Consider the following 25,167-nt stretch of genomic DNA (forward strand, 5'->3'; position numbering starts at 1 on the left):
TAGATTTCTCTGCTTTCATTATGGTCAGTGAAAGTTTAGCTAACGGAGCCTGGAATATAAATAATCTTGTACTAAAGTAGGCCCCACTTTTTCAGCTGAAATGCCCACTCCACTCTTCTGACTGCATTAATTTCATCTTTGTAGCCTTAAATACATAGCTCTCACGTAGACACATGAGTTGGTGCCACATAAAGTGAGATGAACCTGCTATTCCCTTTGTTATTAAAAGAAAACACTGTCAGGAGGGTGTTAAGTACAAATCCATAGATTTGTTTATGAAGAGAAAATTCAAAACATTGAATTTGATTGAACTGTTTTCCTGGGCACTTGTCCCAGTAGGAAAAAAAACAAGGCCTGAGTTCCTTTTTACACACGGACTGCTAAATAATGTCCCTTTAGATTTCTTCTTTCCAGAATTCTATATTTTCTGCAAAACGTACAAGGCCAGTTTGGACAAACAATTGTCTGAAACTGAGACCTATCCTCATGTCAATCTGTACTGGGACACAGAGTCCTGAAAAAAGAAAGTACACTATTAACCTAATTTTAGGCATAAAGGTTGGAGGGCCTGTGCTTGTCAGTTTCCTGACATTCGTTGTTTTTTCCATAGGGCTATGACCTGACCAAAGTCTCAGTCAGGGCCAGAATTTCAGCAGAGTCTGTCTCTGTTCCATCTTCGCTTTTGCACAATAAAATTCTGCCACCCCAGGAAAGCAGTCATAATTTGAAAAAGAAAATCTTTGCTTGCATAATCTTTGCTTCATCACAATGCTCTCTCACAGGGGATGCTTAAAGGGAACATATTCCTACTCTGATCCACCAGTCTGTATTTTGTCTGCCTGGTGCTATAAAATAAGCATATAAGGCTATGGGGAGAGCAGTTCACTGCTTGGAGAACTTAAAATACTCTGTTTTGGCTCCAGTAAATGTGAAAACTGAAGACAAGCTTTCACCAAAGCCACGAAGAAAAGCTCTCTGCAAATTTAGAGTGACTCAAGCATAGATGCGCAACCTTAAAGTTGATAGCATAACTCCAAATGTCAGTGGTTAAGAGCATTTATGCTTTTCCATGTATGCTCTTTCTTCTGGTTCTTGTCAATCTGCTTTTCACACATGTCTGTAATAAGTGATTTCCCTCCTCCAACTTCTTTCCAATCTATTCTTTGTCTCCTATTTCCATCTATATCCCTATTTCATTCCACTTTGCACTCTTCACCTCTTCAACCTTTTCTTCATCAGTCATATCCCTTCTTGTGTCTCTGCTCCATAGAGGGACTCTCTGACCTTATTATATGTGGTCTCTCTGTCATCCTTCTTCCACTGTTACGGAAAGCAGTCTCCAGCAGGAATTTTAATGAAAAACACTCTGAGCAGAGTATTTCCTTCAGAATTTTCCTTTGAAAAGAATGTAAAACTGAAGATTTTACACCAAGGTTCATATCAGAACAACAGTGCGTCACTGGGCTTTCTAACAGGATAAAAGCAAAAGGATGAACTTCAAGAAAAATTCTGATTTCCATATCTGACTGTGTTTTCTCCATTCATAGGAGCACTGGGCTACTTAAATAAAGCCAAACATTGTACAGTATTTGATAACTTTCACATATTTTAGTAGTTTTCAAATGCTGTTAAATTTCTTTGTTGCTGAGTTTAATTGTCAATAATACTCACGAGCTTATCTATACATCTGTTTAAACAGATTTCATTTTTCATATTAAAGTCAATTACTGTAGTTTTCCTCATTAAAGGTGAGAAAGCACCCCTTATCTATGGATCTGAAATAAAGAAGAGAAGAGAGAAGAAGAATGGTAGATGCACTCCCAGTGTGCATTTTTTTCATCTCCGTTTCTGTTAAAGCAAGCACTCATTTAGTGATAAATCAGCATTAAAGTGGGATGAAAGGACTCAGATTTTAAAACAAAGCCAACATGAGACCTTCTAAAAATAAAAACTCCTCTGTTACAGTGGAGTTTTACCTCTTCTAGATTGTGGGGTCTATGGAGACTCCTATTAAGTGCTGAGATTTCACTTCAAATGCATGTCATACTCAGAGTACTTCTGATTGTATGAACTGTGGCACAGCTTATTACAGATAAAGAAGAAAAATGAAATTGCTCTGCTGCCCTACCCAACAGGGAAAATGCTAACTTAGAAATCAGCAGCCTTGGATGTTTTTACCAGCCCTGTGACTTTCCAGCCATCCTCACCCCAACTGTCCCCAAGGACCTTTGTGGTTTCTTCACCTGCAGCTGCAGCGAGTAGAAAGCTGTGGACCCCTCGGGGGATCAGTTCAGATATTACTGCACTAAGTTCCATGGTGGAGGTGCTCACCTGGTTCTCTTCTTCTCCTTTTGTGTAACCAGAGGGATTTCTGTGTTCGAGCAGCATCCCTGACACAGTTTACTTCACTAATACAGACATCACCACAGGACTGCTTAAGCTGGTGTAGTGCAAATGTAACATTTACATTAGCAAGAAAAATATATCAGCTGAATTCATACATCAAACAGGTATTTTCTTTTTTGCATACACAGGGAGAACGAAGCCGTTTCTGGAGGAACACTGTGCTTCCTTAGTGAAAGTCTCAGTTGAACTTGTTCAGCAAGATTTTGCTAGTTATTTTGATAACTTCTCTTAGTTTTCATCACTTTTTGTACTATGGCTGTGCCTGAAAAATGACTCCCATCATTACGCCAGTCCAGCCCTTGTGTATCCTTCGTCCTGCCCCCGCTGGCAACTTGACTCTTCTAGCTATGCTTCATGCCAGCACTCTCCTACCAGAGCTGCCAGTGTCCCATTTAATCTGTGATAAATATAAACTGCTCACAACCCTATTTGCCTAGGGGATATCAGCTCTATTTGCCACATTTAAAAATGATCATCCCTGTTGTTTAGAAAAACAGCAGCTCAAAATGCCACCCTTGACTTTCCTCATTACTTACGGACTGAAATTTCCCCATCTGTCTTTCCTCAGCTGTGTTCTTGAGAAAGAAATCCTGTCTCCTGTTTTCTTTCTCCCCAGTGAGCAAATCCTCATCCACTGTGACAGCTCATCTCGTAGTGACTACTCATTCTAGGTAGCTCCTTGCTCCTGCCTGGAGATCTTTTCGTTTCAGCCCCTCAGTGCACCTAATGGCTTTTCATGTTTTTAAAAAAAGTGCCCTTTGTCTCACTCTTCCACCTAACAATCCTCCCTCAAACAATGCTTTCTCATTTCACCTCTTTCACAGATCTTAATTTTTGTCCTATCCCCTCTGTGAGAGAATTTAGTTCTTCATTACTGTGTATTAAATATGTTTGCTGAGATATTTAATGGCAAATTTAATTTCTCCAACACTGTCAGTCTGTCTGTCCCTCTTGATTCTGTCAGTCTCCAACAACTGTAAACTGTAATTTTTTTGTTCAACCTAAAGTTTCAGTCTCCGAGCAGGAAAAGCCTTTGATTCCGAACCCTTTACCTTAAAACTCTGTTCACAAGGCCTGGGAACTCAGAGCCTTTGACTCTGAATTAGTCTTTTGACCCCTCGAGTTTTTCTTTCATTAAGTTTATTTATTGCTGTCACCTGCATATAACTACTATGTTCTTCTACTTTGATCCATCTTCCACTAAAAATGCTAATTTCACGTGTTCATTACCTGCTGGCATTAAAAAAAAAAAAAAATTCAGAGGCTTCTTCCATGATAATTTGGAATCCCGGTTCCACTCTGTTTGAAGGGCTGGGGGCCTGGAAAGGGCATGCAGTGGGGCTGGAGGGGATGGGGTAGGAGCACTCGCGCAGCCACTTTGAGGGACTGTCCCATGCCTGGACTGTGAACTGCTCCCACCAGCTCCACTAAATGTTCATCTTGGAATCCACAAACAAATGAGCTTCCAGACACACAACACTTCATCTCCAGTGACAGAGGCTGCATGTCCCTTTTCCCCCTGTCTCCTGACTCACACTGGCAATATGCAGAGGAGGAGGGAAGGTCCCTGATTCTTCCTGTACCGGTACAGGAAAGAGGAAACCCAAAGCAAAACCAAAAGGCAAAGAGCAAGCCGGCATCTGCCAGGAAGTCTAATTCACTGCAAAAATGAAAAAGACAGGAGATTGGCCTTTTAAAATTCAAGTTGCAGTTGATCATCCTCTTCGGCTGCAACCCCAGGAGTGTGGGCAGCAGGGTGAAGGTGGGCATTCTCCACCTCTACTCTGCTGGGAGGAGACCCCACCTGCAGTGATTTGTCCAGCTCTGGAGCCCACAACACAAGAAAAATATGGACCTGTTGGAAGAAGTCCAAAGGAGGCCATAAGGGTGCTCAGAGGCCTGGAGGACCTCTGCTCTGGAGCCAGGCTGGGACAGCTGGGAGTGTTCCCCTGGAGAAGAGAAGGATCCAGGGATACCACAGAGCCCTTTACAGCACCTAAAGGACCTCCAAGTGTGCTGGAGAAGGATTTTGAAAAGGGCCTGTAGTGGCAACACAAGGGTGGAATGGTCTCACACTGACATAGTACAGGGTAAGATTAGAAATTAGGAAGAAATCACAGAATCACAGAATGAACTAGGTTGGAAAAGACCTTTGAGATCATCAAGTCCAACCTATGACCTGACCTAACTCCTCCTCATCAACCGAACCATGGCACTGAGTGCCACATCCAGTCTTTTTTTAAACACATCCAGGGACAGTGAGTCCACCACCTCCCAGGCCAGACAATTCCATTGCCCAATCCCTCTTTCAGTGAATAGTATTTTCTGACATCTAAATTCTTACTTCCATTCTATGGCTGGGCAATGGGGTTTTGAGACTCATCCTGATGATCAGAAACATAATGCTTCCTTACCCTTTTCTCCCGGGGTTTAATCCTTTCATTGATAATGCTGACAACTACATAGTTATCAAATACTACATGTCATTGAATGCAGCTCCACGTGGTTCTGGGAACTTGTTCCCAAATTGGAAGGGGATCTGAAGGCTCCCCAGATAACCCCACAGCTGCACAGAGCCACAACAGTTGCTCTCCTTGCTGAAGAGATGCCTCACCAGGCTTCAGGTATTGCAGCAGTAGCCACTGTGCTCCCTGTCAGGAAACACAATTATCTTCATAAAGAAGTGAAGAGGAAGACTCACACTGCATTTCCTGAACACAGGCACAGAGATTCACCCAAGTAGAAAGGAATGGCAAGATGCATTTAACCTCATTAGTTTCAGTAGGGCTGACTTTGTGCAATCCATCAGTGTACAGATACATTAGGGGAACTAAACTATTTCCACATCTCATTTACATAATGGATGGGATGTGAAATGAATCCTATGGAGGAGAAGTGCCCTGGAGGCACTAAAGTTTATCACAATATGTAAGAGTTCTTTTAGATCATTGCATTAAATTTCCACTAACAAGATAACAAATTAATTGTCTGTATTACTGTACTAACCCAAAGCGGATAAAGTGTATGATTTCAGCGGAGGAAGGCAGCTGTTTAAGACAGCTTGGTGGTTATAGGAGGAGGCAGAAGAGATTAGTGTGTCTCCCAGCATTTGTGTGCCATGATGCCAGCCCTCCTCCTGCCCCTTTAAGAAATCTGGCTCTTCTCTAATCTGATGTAGGACTTGAGCTTTATTAGTGAAGTGAGGGAGAATGAGTAAATCAACTGTATCAGACAAGCCTCAGGACATCTGGAAATCGATCATTCTGCAGAAATAAGCACTCTGTGTTTATTAGCTGGGAGTTCATCACTATCACTTCTTTTTATTCAATTCCTAAGAGATTTCAAAGCTATCATCATAGTATTAGCTCTTCTGACTGTGCTACTGGAGATAAAGATCAGAAGATCTATCTAATGATGGCTTTCTCAGTCTCCCTCTTTCTTTCTCTAAAGCCATTCTGATTTTAAAAAAAGTAGGAAAATAGCTGGAATGAAATAAAGAAGACTTCTCTTAAATTTTTGCCTGTTGGCAATGGGAGTAATTTTTTTGTATTATTATTCCACAGGAACTTGGTTTTATTCAGGGGAACACATTCTGCAGAATAGAAAATCCCTCTCCGAAAAGGTGGAATTGGAAGTTTTTAATGTGGTGGTGGAAAAAGGAGGAAGATAAAAGGACTTAAAGTCATAAAACAGTGTTTTACATTGAAAGTGAAGTTATTTTAAATGATAATCCATGTCAAATAGAAGCCAGGGAAATGACTTCCATAAGTTAGAAAGGTAATAATATTACTTTAAGAAGAATAATTACTTTCCTTAACTACATTTATCACATAGTAATTCAGTTCTCCCTTCTGGAATATGATGCAATGCCAAACTTCTGACTGATTTATTTGAAACTAGCCTTAAGAAAAGATTTGCCCAGATATGAGGCTTCTTCTGGTTCTTTATTCCAAACTGAGGAGTTATCAAAATGTAAATACTATGACTAACTGCATGTTTAGATGTGCATTCCTGTACAGCTGCATTGTGTAGCTACGTTGTGCAAAGACATTGGGAGAAAAAAAAAACATCTGTAAGAGTTTTCCAATAACAATGGTCAGACGCATAAACAATTTAAGTATAGCTGTGGATTTCCAGAAGTCTGGGGGGAGTACAAATCCAATCCTATGAACTCTCTAAAGAAAAATCTTCCCTAGAAGAAGCTTCCCTGAGATCAATTTTTATCAGCTGATTTCTCCATTTTCCAATGGCAAATTAACATTTATTATCTCTTTTGGACTGGCACTTTGAGTTCCAGCCCGGGTGCACATTGTGCTAGATTCTGTACACTGATTAAAGAAGAAAAGGTGCACGTTGTCCAAGAGTCTTTCCGTGCAAGTACACGATGAGAGAAAACAGATGAATGCAATAAGCAGGGTGATCATGATTTAACAGTAAAGCAAGGCAACTAAATTCATCCACTTGTGCAGAGCCTAGCACAATGCAGTTGGACCACATTGCTTGAAAAGTTAGCACTTAATAACAATAACAATGAGGTCTTTAAAATTAAAGTATTAATATCAGTTAGAGATCATAAGTTGCTTAGCCAGTGAATGAAGAATGCCATAAATCTCTAAGGAAAGGCCAGTTTCAAGTCAGTATTGTCTTGCCTCCTACTCGGGTTTTCTGCCAGTTTGCCCTGAACTAGAATCGTGCTTCTCCTGCATCACCCTTTTACTTATGATTATAGTGATTATTTCTTTATAATCATACCATCACTGTTTTAGGCTCTTGATAAATTCCTTCATGTCTGCCTCTGCTTTTGAAGCTGTCCTTTCCCTGTGCCCTTTCTCATTATATATATAATGATTGATTTCCTCCCTGCTTTGCTGCCCATTGTTCACTTTTGTGTTTGTAGCACTGTCTGTGATATCAGCAGCACTCAGGGGAGCTAAGGTATGGGATGAAAAGGGTTCTAATTTGGAGGAAATGCACAAAGATTAACGGATAGGTGATAAATAAGGTCTGAATCACGCCATGAGTGTACAGCATAGAATCCTAGAATGGTTTGGATTAGAAGGGACTTTAAATACCGTCTTGTTTCAACCCCCCTGCCATGGGCAGGAGGCAGGAACACCTTCCACTATCCCAGGCTGCTCCAAGCCCCATCCAACCTGGCCTTGGACACTGCCAGGGATCCAGGGGCAGCCACAGCTTCTCTGGGCAGCCTGTGCCAGGGCCTCCCCACCCTAACAGGAAAGTATTTCTTGGTAACATCTAAACCTCCCCTCTTTCAATTTAAATCAGTTCCCCTTTGTCCTATCACTCTCTGGTTGTGCAAAAAGTCACTCTTCAGGTTTTTTTGAAGCTCCCTTCAAGTCCTGGAAGGGGCTCTAAGGTCTCCCCAGAGCCTTCTCTTCTCCAGTCTGGACAGCTCTCGTCTCTTCTCAGCCTGTTTCCATAGCAAAGGTGCCCCAGTCCCTAGAGCATCTTCTCTTTCTGGGGCAGTGACAATGGACAAAATACACCGGTTTAATGAATGAGTGTGTGAATTTTAAACTCTTTACTTCCCTGTGATGGTGTTGCAAATGATTTATTTTCACCTGATTCATAGATGGGTTGAATGAGGGCTTTCCTTTACCTAAGGCCTTCTGAACAGAGCACTCCAAAGAAAAAGTCCAGTGAGAGGTGATGATACCACACCAGTAGGTTCATTCACTGAAGGACAGACCTTCCACTACTGCAGCATGCATCCAAGCCTTTGCTGCATCTTTGTGTGTTTCCAACAATGCCTCTGAGTCTCTGTTTGCATTCTGTTATCCATGAAAGAAAACTGATGATCCTCCATTATTGATTGCTCCAGATCCATAAATTACTCTTCTTTCTCAATTTAGATGAGATTTGCAAGGAGGTGAGGGATACAGGTTGAAGATACCAAGCTCCTAAAACAAGAGACAGATGTCTGAAGCCACGATTCACCAGTGATGAGCTGCAACTGGGCCATGTAGACATTGATGAAATTCATTACATTTGTATTTCTTCTGTAGGGGGAGGATTTTCCTCAATGATTTGTATGACCTTGCTAAACCCAGATAGGTGGTAATTGAGCAGCAACTACTTCTTCAGAAGAAACAGAATAAAAATATTGAAAATATTGACTCACCCCAAAGGCAGTAAGCAGCACTTTGGTCTTTGACCTTTAAGCATCCTAGGGTAGTCAATAACCTGGCTGTTAGATGCCGTGCCTGCCACTGATTTTGATTTGGGAGTAGTTTAACCTTGAACCAAGATCTAAGTAACCACGGCAACAGGAAGTTGGCCTCTCCATCCAAGGAGTGGGGATCCATAAATCAAGGTCCCTAATGCAAACACTGTGTGCAGGTAGAGATTTGAGAGGATAAGTGGTTTGTGGGGGATTACCTTTGAAAAAAATGAATGACTGTCCCTTGATATGTTGAAACACAGCTTCACAAACTTTTTTTTTTTTTTTTTTTTTTATCAATAGAGGTCAACAGGTTACAGCTGCATGTTTTCATATGGCTCTTTATACAGGCCCTTCAGTTTAATTAGAACCAGATGTTGAATTTATGAGGTTGTTAGCATTATTATGTACCATATGCACGTGCATATATGTGTGTGTGTATTGATACATGCACCCACATGTGCATGTTTCTTGTGCACCCACTACACCCATGAATAAATAATATTAAGGCACAAACTCAAGCACTGTGGAGTGGTGAAACCTCAGGTGTGCGTGCACAAGTTCTAAAGGGTAATTACCTAGCCAAATAGCTCACTTATTCTACGGGACACTGCTTTATTCAGTGTGCAGAGCTCACCTAATGAACAGTTATTTGGGAGCTGGATTTTCCTTTTGCTATTCATTGCGTGACATCACATCTCATTTATTCCACATTTCTAAGCCTTGGTATGAATAGATGAATGTTTCATGAATGTTGATAATTTTATTTTCACGGGACTGCTCTTGAGATGAGGGGTATATTATTGTTCTCATTTGCACTAGAGAAGCTGAGCAGAGAGAGATTGAAGTCTAATGGATACAATTTGAGATGCTTAATACTAGATTTGAGGCTCTGGAAAGATGTGTGGTCTAATAGGCAGAGACTGCTCTGTTTATCTCCACCAAGCTGTGACCTGTAATGTTGTCTCACTTATTCCTGCCCATTCTTGCTTCCCTTTAATCCACAAGTTGATATCGGGTCACAGTTTCATCAGGACTCCTATCCCAAACCAGCTCATTCTGTAACCCCATCTTTCAGACTCCTCTCACTCTAGCATTTCTGTGCCTGAATCAGATAGAGATCGCTTCCACAGTTTCTGAGACAACACACAGATCTCCTGATATTTCTTATTTTACATGCCAGAAGCATGGGTTCATAGGGATGGTTCATAGCAACTCTAAATAGCAAATACAAGGAATTTTTGATTGGCATCTGGAGAAGCTGAGCACAGACAATAGACACAAAAGTCTGGGAAAGGGTCTGGAACACCAGGAGCAGCTGAAGGAACTGGAAGGGCTCAGCCTGGAAAAAAGGAGACTCGGAGGGGACCTTCTCACTCTCTACAATTTCCAGACAGGAGGGTGCAGCCAGGTGAGGGTCAGACTCTACTCCCAGGCAACAAGGGACAGAACAAGAGGAAAGCTGTGCTGGGGGAGGTTTAAATTGGATATTAACAAAAATTTCTTCACAGAAAGGATTATCCAGCCCTGGCACAGGCTTTCTAGGGCAGTGTTGGAGTTCTCATCCCTGGAGGGATTTAATAGCCATGTGGGTGTGACACTTGGGCACATGGGCTAGTAGTGGCCTTGGTAGAGGTGGGGGAACAGTGGGATGGATGATCTTAGGGCCTTTCCCAGGCTAGATGATTTTATGATTGTAGGTGTCAGAGCACTTGTGGAAAGTCTTCAAGGAACTACCAGGCGCTATCCAGGTGCAGCCAGGGGTGGCAGAGCGGGTCAGTCCTGCAGGGGATAAAGGCCCCCACCTGCTGACCTGACCTGCTGTGCAGGGAGGTTTGCTGCTGGCCTGGATCAGGAGTATTGTGGAGACATGCAAAACCAGATCAGAGTGGCAAATAGAAGCAAGCAAACCTGTCAGGAGATTTTCATGATTGACCAAGAAGCTCCTGAATAATGTCAGATACAAAAAGGAAGCAAAAAAGACATGGAAACAGGTGACCCAGAGAGCTAGAGCTACAACATCCAAGCACACAGGGATGGGAATAGGAAGAAAAAGTCTATCTGGAGTTGAATCTAGGGCAGAAGATCAACAAGAAATGTTTTACAGACACTTAAGCAGCCAAAAATAGCCTATGGAAAATATGGGGCTCTTGCTGAATGAAACAGGGACCCTGACTGAAAAAGATCAGCAGCAGACTGATTGTCCTCTTTGGCCTTTGAGAATCCCAGGCCCATGAGACTGGTGCGGAAAGAAAACTTACCCTTGGAGGAGGATCTGATTAGGGAATAGTTACACAAACTGGATAAGCAAAAGTCCATGGGATTTGGCAGGATGTATCTAAAAGTACTGAGGGATCTGGCTGGCATCACTGTGAGGCTACTCTTAGTTGTTTTTGAAAGGTTGGGGTGATCAGGAGAGGTTTCTGAGGACTAGAAGAGAGCAAATGTCAGTCAAATAAGGGCAAGAAGAAAAAGAAAGGAAGCAGTGAGGTCGTTCGGTCTCACCTCAATCCCTAGAATTTGGTGGAGTAAATAATTCTGAAGAGCATTTCCAAACGTATGAAGGAGGAAAAAGTGATCAGAAGTAATTATCACAGATCTATGAAGGGCAAATCATGCCTCACCAATCTGATGTTTCTTATCTTGACTTTAGTAAGAGTTCTGGCACTGGGTTCTATCAGCTTCTCATAGACAAAATGATGAAACAGAGGCAGGATAAATGCACACTATGATGGACGGAAAACTGTCTGGGATCAGAGGGTTGTGATGAGTAGCACAAAGCCCACATAGAGACCAATCAGCAGAGGTGCACCCGCTGATATGGGGCCTAAAAACTTTTAATATGTCAATTAATGAGCAGGGTGACAGGGTAGAGAACGCCCTCAACAAATCTGGAGAATTTCAGAACTCAGAGGAGTGGCTGGTATGCCAGAGGAGCATGGACGTATGGGAGAGAGTCCAAAAGGAGGCCACAAAGATTATTAAGAATCTGGGATATCTCTCTTATGAGGAAAGACTCAGAGAGATGGGATATTCAGCCTGGAGAAGAGAAGGCTCAGGGGGATCTTCTCTATGTGTGCAAATGTTTGATGGGAAAGAGTAGAGAAGATGGAGCAAGACTATTCTTAATGCTGCCCAGTGACAGGATAAGAGTCAATGGGCACAAGATGAAACACAGGTTATTCCTGAACGGTGTAGTTTTACTGAGGGGATGAACAGGTCGTGGAGAGAGGTGGTGAAGTCTCCCTCCTTGGAGATATTCTTATCTGGCCAGATGTGGTCCAGGGTAAGCTGCTCTGGCTGACCCCGCTTGAGCAGGGTGAGGTGGACAAGGTGGTCTCAAGAGGAGCTTTCCAACCTCAGCTGCTCTGTGATTTGTTGAATCTTTGTGTAGCTTAGTTGCCAAAATCCGATGCATTTTATCTGAGGCTCATGTGCAGGTTGAGATCTGAAAAAAAGAAGGCATTTTTGAAAGATTATCTCTGATAAATGAATAGCTGCCCTAATCATGTTGAAGCCCATCATCACATAGACTGGGAAAGGTTTTCAAATTTCAATGCCAGCAGTTTAAATTTCACACATTTACAAGCAAACAAAATGGTTACAAACTATAAGAAAGTTTGAGAAATACTGTTGGTGGAAGAATCTGCCAGCCGTAAGTCCATATTTCTGGAATATTTTACCTCTTTGACATTTTTTTACCACTCATTTATTATGCACTGTAAACTCTAGGTAGAAAAATATATGACAAAGGACTCTTTCTTTTTTTAACTGACTTCCCTTTGATGAGCTGCAAGGCAAATTTAATTAGGAAGAGAATTCCTGAAAAATAAATGTAATGTGCTTTAGATGGTAATTGCATATTGAGGTTGTTCCTGATGCCTGCTCCTTTACTCAGATGAAACACCCACTAAGTCAGGTGTTTATAGCAGAGAAGTGTGTAACAAAGTGTGGTGAATGAACTACACAGGAAATGATACATATACCTTCCCACTAAATAGAGTTACGAAGGATGTCTCTCTTTATGTATACATCAGGGGTTTTAGGAGAAAAGGTAGTAATGTGGAAATATTTTGTTGGTTTGCCATTGTTTATAGAGACCAGTGATAATACATCCTTCAGCAAAATTATCAAAAATTAATAACAATGATGACCCTTGCTAGTATCAAGACTGTATTACAGATGCATCCACAAGGAAATATGGAACTATATCAATGTAGCAAGGACAGCAACTAACTTCTCTTTTTTTCAGATATTCCCCAGACATGTTACTCTACTGGTGTTCATCCAAATTTTGTTTCCTTCCCCAGGAATTGCAGGTCCCCACTTAAAAGCAGACCAGACTTCACTTCATGGTAAAATGGAAAGTTCTGCCTGTAATGTGATGACCAGAAGGAAACCAGCAGCTGTTGACAGTGTTGCAATGCCAAGTCCAGTATTATCTCTCCTACCTTCATCATCAGCAACATCTGAAGCAGGTAATGCTGTTTTCACTCCACCCCCTCTGTTTCTTCCCCATCTTCCTTCTGGAGCTGCACAATATGTGCACCTAATTCTCACCCTGATTGGAGAAGTAGCTGCAAATGTGCATATTTAATGTAATAATCAGGCTATAATATTTCCAACTCTTTCTTACTGTGATTGCATATCTTGGCATATCAAATTATTTCTTTCACATACAAACACTCATGCAATAATGAGGACACAAGTAGCACCAGCCTGTATGGTCTAGCAGGACACTCTGAAACAAGACTCCTGGGATCCTTTCTCAGCCCTGTTGTTCCTTTCTTTTAAATGCTCCCATTCCTGTAGCCCGAACAAACCAAATACACAGTGAATAGCTGAGGAGAAGTACTGCATACTTCAGTGATTTTAGTGTAATATTCTGTCTTGCAAATGCAAAATTGTCTGGGGCAATGAACAGTGATTTAAAATACCAGAATAAATAAGTCAGACTAGCGTGCTTTTCTATCAACTTATATTTTGTGCTTCTATTTTGAATCAGATCAGAAAGGTGATATCTTTATACTGTTGGAAATTGAGCCAAGTCATTCAGGCATCATCATGCCTTTTCTTGGGCATGGATAGAGAAGTTAATCTTGCATTCCGTTTTAATTTCCAGTGAATGGGGAATGAACAGTTCATTACCCTATATGCAGCCATTAGAAGTTTCATAGTCTTGTCAAACTTTTGATGCCACATTTACAAAAAACATATTTGTATCACTGATTTACAGAATTATTATACATTTAATTACTGATTAACAGAATTATTGCATATTTAATCATTCAACTGAAAGTGCTGTTTCAATGCACTTATTTTTATTTCCCTTCTCACTTCTTGAATAAATAGTGAAAACAAGGGTTTATGCTGCAAAGTAGCCTCTGTAAAGATAAATTTTTATATCAAAAAAATCAGGATTGTCTGTTTAGTCTTTAGTACTTTCCTATATATAAACCAAGGACAGATTTTTAAAGCAGTGGAGAATGAAAGCACACAAATATTTTATGATCGGTTTCAAGATGAAAGTGTATGCTTGACTGCATAGCTCATTCTTTCCGTTTTCAGAAGTCTAATTAAATTGTTGGTTTATCTGTAGCCCAGATGTTGAAATAATTTAGTTGAAAACTAAAAGAAACTGTGTTAATGGGAAAACAGGACAGTGCTATGGGTTTCCTGTAATTAATAGGAAGCTCTTTGAAAATTACTCCATTCAGACCAAGTCAATAAATTGAGCCCAGCTTTGCGCAGCCTCCTCTGTGCCATGTTCTTGCAAGTGGTCTCAGGCACCTCCAAAGGGATGGAGAATGACAGGCAGCAAGAAGGATTTTAGAGCTTCAGACATAACAGAGCCATCCAGAATAAAATTAGGGGGTCAATGACAAACATCCAAGGGGTCTGCCTGGATGTTTGCCTGAGTTACCTCGCTGTTCATCATCACTATGCTGGAGTGGGTCTTTCAGCCTCCTCTAAGCTACCTCAGAAATACATATTTTTGGTAGAAATTGCTCTCTTTGCTTCAGAAACTGGTTCCAACATCATATCATTGCTGCATAGCCTTCAAGCATGGCCTGCAGCCATTTCAATTTGTGAGACTGAGCCTCACCACACCTGCGGACCCTGGGGACACCAGACTTCCATGTGCCTTATATAAACTGTGGTTTACGACTGACATTGGTTCTTGCTTGTTTTGGGCCAGATAGGTGAGGTTGTTTGGAGAGTGGAGAAAGGATGAAGGAAAAGTACAAATTTCATTTGGGACTGGATTTTGCCTTCCTGGAGACAGCATGTTGAGAGGTGGAGGGAGGTCAATATGCCTGGGTAAAAACGTGCCCCCCTGTACATGTATGGTGCCTGGAGGCTGCCACATGTTGCGTCACCTCCATGGCAGCATATTCACTTTTTCATATGCCTGCATGCAGGCATAAGGTTACTGTTCCCCACCTCCTCTTTAAACACTTCTAAAGGAATTCCACCAAATAGATCAAGATGGAAGTCATCCTCCCAAAGCAAGATTCCCATGTGCAAACAGCAATGTGCAGAAACAGGGAAAAAAAAAAAACAAAAAAACCCAAAACAAAACAAAACAACAACAACAAAAAAACTAAGACCAACACAGACCAGAAAAAAACCAAAAATCTAAAACCAGCACAGACCAACTTGGGTCTGGGGTTGGGCAGGGTCTGTCTGGATAAAATAGAAAAGATTAATACTTAGCTTTGGCTTTCAGCAGAGCGGTATATCACATGGCAATATAGGAAAATATTTTATATTTTGATTGCTCACCAACAGCTTCCAGATGAGTTGATAACACCTAATGGCTCTCTCTTCAATAGTAGTTTACTCTGGCAGATCTCCCTGATATTTTATCATATGCACAACTCATCAAAGCTTCCCCCTGCAGACACATCAGACTCTTTCTGCGTAGTCTTCCTACACCAAATGTAGAATCAGATGTCCCTGACATTCAATAGTCAAAATAATGTTGGGTTTCCCAATATCTCATTTAAAAAGCCTGACTTGAAAGCATATGTACATACTCAGTACATGCGTTCTGACTACTGTTAGACTGTGTAACAATTCAAATGCTTTCTAGGGCCTGCAAGTTCAGAGGCTTGCTAGGAAGAAAGCAAAAGAATTATTAGTAGCTTCTAACAAGCTCCCTGAGAAAGTCATAAACACCCTGAAGCATTTACGAAGGAAAAATTAGTGCAGTAAGCCAGCACAGAACAGCACAGAAGTTTGGGGTTTTTTTTCCTAAACGTGAAAATGAGTTTCAGCACAAAAATGAACAGACTTGTGAGCTTGCAAAGTTTTATAAGGTCCAAAAAAGTATCTAAACATAAAGGAAGACAGTGGTGTTCAACTCGTACATTTACATGCAGGAACAGAAACCTACCCATAATTGTCTGCATATCAGTTAATTTTGGGGACCTGGGCAGTTTGGCAGAGAGCAGGCACCAACCTTTGCTCCACTTGGGCAGTGTCTCCTCAGAATCAGGCTTCACTCAGGACTGTCAGCCTGAGTGACCTCTGGAGTGTCTGAGACACTCACTGGGTTTCAGGATGGACAGGAGCGCTGCGTTGTTCTTATCCAGTATCAGGACATCAAAACAACGTGCAAGGTCACCTTGAATTTAATCGAGTTCCCATTTTAGAATTTAGAAGCTGAGGTCATCCTCTACCAACTGTACAGACCAGGTCTCCATCGACCACATTCAAGTGGTAATACCAATCTGCAGAAACAACTGGCTGCAGGTAAATCTCAGTAAAGACACAAAATATTTGCAGGTACTTGGCTAATGTTGTATTTCAATTTTTTTTCTAGTTCCTTGGCTTACTTTCTTCCTAATGAAAATGGAGAGTAAAGCCAAATCTGGTATCATCATGATACCTTGCAAGCTTTCCTGTATTTCTACTAAATTTTCCATTGTCAATCACCAACTAAAAAATTTCAGCTTTGCTTTCTGAAAAAAAAGCACCTCAAATGTTGGAATTAAAAAATAGTATAAGACTTGAAAATGTGCCCTGATAATAACAATAAAAGGCAAAAGGTGGACACTGAAGAGTGAGCCAAATGCTTGATTTTTTAGATCTTCTGACCTGAAGCTACTCTCAGGATGTGGGAGGGACTCAAAGGATTTGAATGCTTAAGGCTGAAGTTATTGGGACTACTTATGTCAATCACCAGTGAGGACAGATGAGAATAATCATTTTCTGTGACAGGGACTTAACCTTTTTTGATCAAATTTCTGCGAAATAGCTTGCTGCCACTTGCCTTTAGGGATCTTGAATCCACAGTTTTTAGGGGTGACCTACTTGGGAGGAATGTTGTGCAACTAATTAGCTTCTCCTGAGTAACTTGGATATTTCATTTCCTTTCTCTTTTCCTTTGGTACCAAAATGACTGCATTTCTCTTTGCTTTTGTCCTTTGTGAACCACAAACTGCAAATGGGCTTTATTTTTCTTTTTGGTGTGGGGAGTGGGTTACATATGGAAAATGTATTTTGTTTTGTAATTAATGAAAACCAGACTTTGGGAAGTCGGCCATCCCAGGTCTTTATTTATAAGAGAGCATATGTCTGTGTTTTGTTTATGACTCACTCCTACTTCTTACATTGTAACTTGGGTTTGTTTATGCAAGCTTTTCGCTGAATCCAAGCAACATGGTGGTATAAGAGCCAATAATTTATGTTCTCCAAGAGGGGAGGCCAGTGAATGAGGTTTATATGCTGAATCTGCCACAGGCCATAGAGAGCAAGAGGTGATTCTACAACTTGACAGCTCCTGGTTATCTACAGAAAATGCTACAATAGCAACTTTATTTAAACTACTGCTGGAAGATTAGCCTGTTAGCCGTGAAGGCAGAGATAACCTCCAAATGAACCTTTCTCAAAATCTTGCCTGCTCAGGAAACTTCAAGGATTTCAAACTCAAATAACTGCTTGACAGTCAGGTGTAAATTAAGTTTGCAAGTAGATGTGGGTTGGGGTTAATTCAGTGGGATGTTTTATTCTTTACCAAAAAGAAATTCTGAGCTTCATCATTTCTTTCCCAGTAGCACAGAATGGATATGTTAGGAGTGAAGGGGAGCACCAGTTATTGCAATTGCAGAATTAATACATTCTGTTTCCCTCACAAAGGGGTAGTTACTTCTAATCTGTGTGCAAATCCTGAACTCTGAACAGATGCCATGTTCAGGAAAGGACAATGAGACAATTTAGGCAAAACAAGCAAGGTCTCGTGTCCTAAGCAGAGGACCAGGAGCCAAGAAATACTGGGTACTCTTTCCAGCTCTGACAATGACTCACAACGTGGCCTTGGCAAGAGACTTAACTACTTTGGACTTAGTTCAGATCTAAAGTAAGTTATCTGAACCAGGAGTAAGCTTACTTTGGGGGCCATTAAAGTCAATTATATGACTGAGTAGTTTCAGCTAGTATCTGCAGAGATAATAGTACAGAAACCCAGGCAGGGGTAATGAATTTGCCGCAGATGAAGCGACCCACACATCTTGTCTCTGCCCACTAGTTTCAGTAACAAAGGCTCTTCAGACTAACTGGCATTCATGACAAGAATTAAAGGCTGAATTTAAGACATCAGGATTATATCTCTGGGCTATAGAAGGTTTAATAGTTAAGGTGGGCCAATATGACAGCTATGCTAAGCTTCCTTCCCTCCTATTAAAGGTTCAAAAAGCAGAACGAAGCAAACCCATGCATAAACATTGCTGTAGCAAAAGCTTTGTTGCTTTAGAAGAGGTAACAGGCAGAGAGAAATCTCTGAAGAATACTTATATCAAAATTGCATTTTCATCTAGTCTTCATGATGCTGGAAGAGGTCAAAGGAGAGTTTCCAATCACTGTTGTTTGACCTACACTTGTTTCTCTCCTTGTCTCCCAACAGCCAGCTCGCCCCTGAAGAAAAGGTTCAAGCGCCGTGAAATTGAAGCGATCCAGTGCGAGGTGCGCAAGATGTGCAACTACACCAAGATCCTGTCCACAAAGAAGAACCTGGATCACGTGAACAAGATCCTGAAAGCCAAGCGGCTGCAGAGACAATCAAAGACAGGCAATAACTTCGTGAAGAAGAGGAGGGGGCGTCCTCGGAAGCAACCCCTTTCCTTTGACGAAGACTCCAGAGACCAAATGCCCGTTCTGGAAAAATGCGTTGACCTTCCGAGCAAAAGAGGTCAGAGACCAACACTCAACCCTTTAATATTGGAGCAAGCAGCCACTCAAGATACAATCATGGCCACCATCGAGGCTGTCATACACATGGCTCGAGAGACGCCACCCCTGCCACCTCCTCTGCCTCCTCCACCCCCTCCACTCCCTCTCCCTCTACCCCGGGCGCCCCGGGTTGGAAAAAGGAAAAACAAGTCTCCACAGGAGGAAGAGGAGGACGTGAAAGTGAAGCGACACCGGAAAGGCAGAGGGAGCGAAAGTGAAGGCCTTCCCTAAGGCCAGTGCACCTCATCAGATGTTGGGTGCCCATAGTGGAGCACACCAGGACTGGGGGACAGGAGGTGCACAGTCCGCCTCACCCCTTTGGCAGCACCAGACTGACCTGTCCCTTCAGCAGCCAGAACTCATTGCAGAGAGCTCTGCCAGCTGGGGCTTGCATCTTTCCTCTTCATCGCTTTGACCCAAGCCCCCCCCCCAGAAAAGAGGGGGGAAAGGCACGGGAAAAGTGGGGGATAGAGGGGAGGAGGATGTGTGTCAAAGTTGGAAAAAGCATGAACTCTGCCAAGTTTCCAAAACTAATCTGAATCTCAGCATTGCTGTTCTCATACTGTACCCGGAGGCGAGAAGTCATCCTCGCAGAAAGCTGAACGTTGTCACTAAGGGTGCATGCTTGACTCTGATTCTGTTTGGTGGGCCAGGTGAAACTAAGAGTAACTTTACCATAGTATAAATCACTGAAAAAAAAAAAAAAAAAAAAAAGAAACAAAGAAAGAAACAAAGAAGAAAAACACCCAACAAAAAATAATGTCATTTCCTCAACTGTGATATTGGTTATAATCTATTTGAATTTTTTTTCTTTTCCAGTTTTATATATCTACCAGGCTTTGGGACAGCATAAGCCAAAATGCCTGGCTCCTGCTAGAACTATGTATTTCTTTCTCATTTACCTGCCTAGTTACAACTAGCTGCAATATAGGCAATAGAAAATTAGAGCCTTACATGTGTGCACACTCATTCCGAGTGCTATCCCAAGAAACGACGGAATATCACGGCATTTAAAATAAGGTGTTCACAGATATTCGGTTACTATAGCACGTTTATATGAAGCAACTTGGCAATGGCATGTGAAAAAGGGGTCATCCATCAGCCAAGTTGTTTTGATGCTCGGTACATATGAGTAGAGAACAGCAAGACACTTCTGGGGAATAGTTATAGTAAACATGGAAAAAATCACCAAAAAAAGAATATAAAAAAGATAAAAGAAAAAAAAATAGGACAGAAAAAAAAAAATTAGAATTAAAAACAGGGCCCAAACCTACCAAGTCTTTACCATCTGCAATTCCCAGTGAAATTGATGGGAAATACAGAATACGAATAATTTGCATTGGGTAGCAATGCCTTGATATTATCTTTTAAAGAAAATAGACAAAGTAGATTGTTTTAAAAAACTATAGAACAAACCCTATGGATAATAGATCCTTCTTGGCAATTATTTCTGAAAAAAAAAGAAAAGGAATAAGTGTTCTTATCTGAAAATAGAAATAAAAATGTTCAAAGGGTATCACCACTGCAATTGTATTAATGCCACTTTGGACATGTTCTCCAAGTTGTGGTTGCCTTAATAAACTAAAAAAATAATTTTTTTTTTTTTTTGTACATAATGTAATTATAAAGCTCTCAGTCTGCATGGATGCAAACTGTGTGTGACAAATCGTCTCTTTAAATGGTCAGTTCAAATTGTACATTTCTCATTCGAGTTGTCAGTTAGCCATTGATTTAACTTGGGTAAAATACCCAAGCTCCATTTCCACAGCCCAATTAAAATGTTTAGCTAAAACAAAGACTGAACAAAAAGCTGTTCCATTGCAGTGTCAATGCTTTTTAAAAAGAAAGTCAACTGTTGAAATTTGAAATAGATACTTTCAACTGTATTTCCTTTCTTTTTAAATCCTGCGGTGCAGTCAACACCTAGCATAGCAAGATGGATATAAAAATGGGAACAGGGAGGGAAGATTCCAGCAAGGGAGGGGGTTTGGAATTACTTAATGGTTCACAAGCCAAATGCTGTTCCCTTTCTTGAGAAATCTTGAATTGGTTTATTGCCAAGGAAGCTTCATATAGCACGACACTAAAAAAAAAAAAAAAAAAAAGAGAGAAGAAGAAGAACCACAAGAAAACCCCACCAAAAAAACAAAACAACAAACTCAACAAAAGAGTCCCCACAAAAAATGTTGTGTTTCTATTCTGTTATTTATTTACAAAAATCATATCAAGACTATGGTGTTAGAGGAACACTGTAAACATACAACTCGTTATTTTTTAGAGACTGATTTTTCTTCTGTGATAGCACCTTAGCTTATTAAAACTGAATGCATATGGGGATAGGATTGCGTCGGGGAGCTGGAAGAGGGGATGTATTTTTTTTATTTTTTAAGACTGGAACAAATTTTGAGGTCCTAACTCCTTAAAACTGATAAGAGGGATCACAGAATTTTGTTTCCAATTTGTTTTGCATCATTCATCATACCTATTTGTGCTTTTTGTTTTCCAATTAATGCAGCTTAGAAATAAATTGGCTGGTTGCTTGTTCTGTTAAAACCAATTTTGCTTTTCAGCTCTCTTGAATTAGCACAGTGTTACTGACTGAAGTTGTAGGCCTGCAGAGAAAAAACCCTAAACCTCATTGAACTCCTCTCTTCTTCCTTAAAAAGCATTGGATTGAGGTTTAGTTAGTTTATAAACCCTTTTTTCCCAATCTCCTTTGGGCCTGAAAGTAGGTGACAGTCACTTAAAATGACAAGAAAAAATCGTAAGTTTGGTATTCCAGGTAGCTGAAATTAAGCCAGACAACAACTTATCCTTAGTTTTATCTCCAGTGATGTCATTGAAGGATATTTCAATGTATAGTGAGTGAAAAAAGGTCTGAAGGCAACAAATTCTGTCATTGAATGCCCATCATGGCTTCAAGAGTGTCAGAGTACCCATGAGGGCTGGATTTGGGCTGGACCACACTGGGATAAAACTGCCCCAGGGAAGGATAATTGAGTGGCTGCTGCCTCCCATGCTCCTGAGCTTTGGGAAAGGAATGCTCTTATCCTTCCTAAAAGTGCTATCCAAAAAGCTGCTAAAGGCACAGTGTTTAAGGAGAGCATCCACTTGGAGGGAATAACCCCACAGACCCTTCACTGAGCAAAAACATGAAGAGGTCCTATTTGTCCCAGAGAAATTAAGTTCAAGGCTTGGTAGCTGAAAGCTGTCAGCATAGGATGGGCTCCATCCAGAAGCTCAAAGTTTGTTTTTCACAGCAAGAAGGTGCTGGTGGAGCGTGGTGCTGTGGTACAGCCTTGGCTGTTTGTTCACACAACACCCTCGTGCAGCTGGTCCTGGGCTGACAGGAAGAGTAGCTTGTTAGTGTCATAAAAAGCAGAGTGAAAATACTGTTAGATGGCACTCAGAATTTGTGTTCTGCATGTTGCATAGTCTATAAAGATGATAAGCAAGTTGCTGACAGAATAATATTATAAGGCGATGTACTACATGCAGATCATAAAGGATTTAGTTTTAGGGCTTAAGGCTAAAATCCCACTCCTGCAGTTTATTACCCAACAATATTCCAGTAATGAGCTTTTTGATTTTTTTCCCTTACCACGAGGAAGATTTACAGAGGAACTCTCTAGATTGTCTCCACACATTTCCAAATACTATATAAAACTGGGGTGAAAGCCCTTTGCTTACTAAGACCAAAAAAACCTTTCAAACACCTCCGCTGTGTCACAGATTAGCACACATCTGAGCATGCTTCAGTAAAAACACAAAACAGTATCACGTGGCTGTGAGCCATATGAAATGAGGCCACGGGTTTGCATCCACTCTGTGGGTCTTTTATTCCTCAATCCAGTGTAAAACCAGAAATGGGGATAAATGTTCAGGGAGAGAGGAGGAAAAAAAAAAAATTTAAAAAAAAATAAAAAAAATAAAAAAAATAAAAAAAAATTACCACTTGTGTCTCCAAGACCTTCATGCTGCCAGCTTCTTGAGCCCTTCAATATTAAATTTTCTGTGAAGCACCTTGCAAGTTTTTGGATAACTGTTAAAAAAAAAAATAGAATATGGAAAAAATAAATTAAAAAGAGGTGAACATAGTCATCAGCTCCCCGGGTATCCTACAGCATGGCCCATTTGGCAGCAATGCTGTGGAATATAGAATATTCTACTTGTGGTTTTTTGGGTAGCATCTGGTGCAATGGGGTGCTGGTTCATCACTAGGGCTTCTGAGCTCTACAGTAATGCACCAAATAAACAGAAATCACTGTTCCAAACACACGGATTTCCCTAACTCTTATTTTCACAGGCCCTGATTCAGGACTGTACTTAAGCACATCTAAGGAGCATCCTGAAGAGTTTGAAGAACAACTAAAAAAATAAAGAGAAAAGGGAAACAAAAAAACAAAAAAAAACCAACAAAAAAGAAAAAGTATCTAAACAGAAAAACCAGGATGGTTTTCTGAATTGAAAGAATAAACATCTTGCCCTTGTAATGCCTCTTCTTTCCTTATAATCCAAAAACTGGGGTGCAGCAGTTCTGAGATAATTAGAAGCACATTTCAACAAAGGACACATATTGGAGATCTCCTTAAGATGCCTGCCTAGGCTGCATAAAACACTACATAGAAAAAAAAAGAAAAAGAAAAAAAATATAAAAACATGAAAAGAGCTGCCAATTGGACAACATGGGGAAGCAGTTCAATCCCATGTTGGTTTGTTTTACTTTTCTTTTTCTTTATTTTTTTAAGCTATTTCTTAAATAATAAATGCACATGAAGTGTTAAATATGTATATACTGTATTTCAAAAAAATTAAAAAATCAAACGAATGGGGCACAAGATTGTTCTATAAGTCGTGCTGGCTAATTTTTAGTTTGTATTCATAAGTGGTTTTTAAAAGCCTTTTTTAAAGTGTAATTTGCATGTTCTACTTTGATTGTATGTAAACATATTTTAGAGCAAAAAAATGTATTTGTATTTTATTGAATATAGAGGCAAGAAAAAAACTTGTACATTGTTTGAAATGTTCTTTTTGTAACAGTTTTTATTCATGAAGCATTTTTGTACATTTAAAAATGGATATGGACTTGATGTTCTTTGAGGCTTAGATACATCTGGCATGCTTTAATGTCATGCTCCTTCATGATCTTAGATGTTGGTTTTTAAACATTTTTTTCTAAAACAAAGCTCAGTCTTTTCGCTACCAAATCAGGTTAGCACAGTATAGAGCACTTAACTAAAAAAAAAAAAGAAAAAAAAAAAGTTAATCCTATTCATATGTTATTCATTGTGTGAAATTAAAGGAATTCAATTCAGTCTAACATGAGTTGTGAATTCTTTTGTCTTATTTTCCATCTGTTTCCCATCACTAAGGAGTTTAATAGCTTTTGGGATAATAATACCATGCATTCACAAGCCCTCTTTATGGTAATGGAGAAAAACATGCTTTGGTTCTGTTCTTTTTTCTTTTCTTTTCTTTTTTTTTTTTTTTTTTTTTTAATTTTTCCCAGAATATCCTTAAAAGTTAAAAATGGACTGTGCCATAGGCCCCACGGGCAAAAGAGGGATTCACACTTCAGTGTCGTGCCTATCACTAAATGGACAGAGACCTCTCTGGTCCAAATCGTGTCCTCAGGCACCAGCAGAGCAGAACTTACCACCCAGGTGGGATTTCCACTCCAGAAGCAGATGGAGCATCCCTCTCCAGATCCCTGAAGGGAAGGCAGTCCCAGGGGCTGGGCTGTGGGCAAGGGGGTGACGGGAGCCAACTCTCTCCTCATTGAGCATCAGAGAGCAAGGGCTGTAGGCCAAGGGGTATTTTCCGTTCAGTGGAGCCTCATGCTGTGACAATGGCACTGTGCACTGGTTGTTGTATGGTTTTAAGTTTCTTTTCCAAGTTGCTGCTGAGAGCGGTCTGCTGCCATCATAGGCAGTCAGCCTCAACATGCACGAGTTCCTCCACAGCAATGCCAGGTCTCATCTTTTTTCTCCTTGGGGAGAGAGTTCACCACCTTCACCAATGGCTCGGCAACCTCAAGGAGATTAAACCTCGCCTTCTGGAGAAGCCAGTGATGCCCAGGCATGACAGATAACTTAGTGTCCTCTTGCATTCTTCCCTTCTGAAGCCTTGTGGGATGGACTGCATTGGTGGAACCAACTCATCCAACCGCAAAGACAGCCCCTCTGGCTGCTGTTTTGACAGCTGTTGCTTCATGTTACGGTAGTAGATCTGCTCCAAAGGTCTCAAATGCGATGGGGCTTATTTTCTTTCTCCTCTCTCTCTTTAATATATACATAGCCCCAGCTTTTGACAACAGTTTGCAAAAGTGCTGACATTTTCACTCACTG

General features: G+C 40.8%; 1 protein-coding gene across 2 annotated transcripts in view; it reads left to right on the forward strand.

Moving 5' to 3' along the window:
• SETBP1 (SET binding protein 1) overlaps positions 1-24,140 on the forward strand; it is a 270,491-nt gene extending 246,351 nt beyond the window's left edge. For both annotated transcript variants that reach the window (XM_048291089.1, XM_048291091.1), the window contains 2 exons: positions 12,898-13,065; positions 18,495-24,140. In XM_048291089.1, coding sequence (XP_048147046.1) covers positions 12,898-13,065; positions 18,495-19,051 — 725 coding nt within the window. In that variant the 3' untranslated portion in view covers positions 19,052-24,140. The remainder of the gene's footprint in view (positions 1-12,897; positions 13,066-18,494) is intronic.
• The last annotated feature ends 1,027 nt before the right edge of the window (positions 24,141-25,167 follow it).

Source organism: Corvus hawaiiensis, chromosome Z (assembly GCF_020740725.1).
Source record: "Corvus hawaiiensis isolate bCorHaw1 chromosome Z, bCorHaw1.pri.cur, whole genome shotgun sequence".
Classification (NCBI taxonomy): domain Eukaryota; kingdom Metazoa; phylum Chordata; class Aves; order Passeriformes; family Corvidae; genus Corvus; species Corvus hawaiiensis.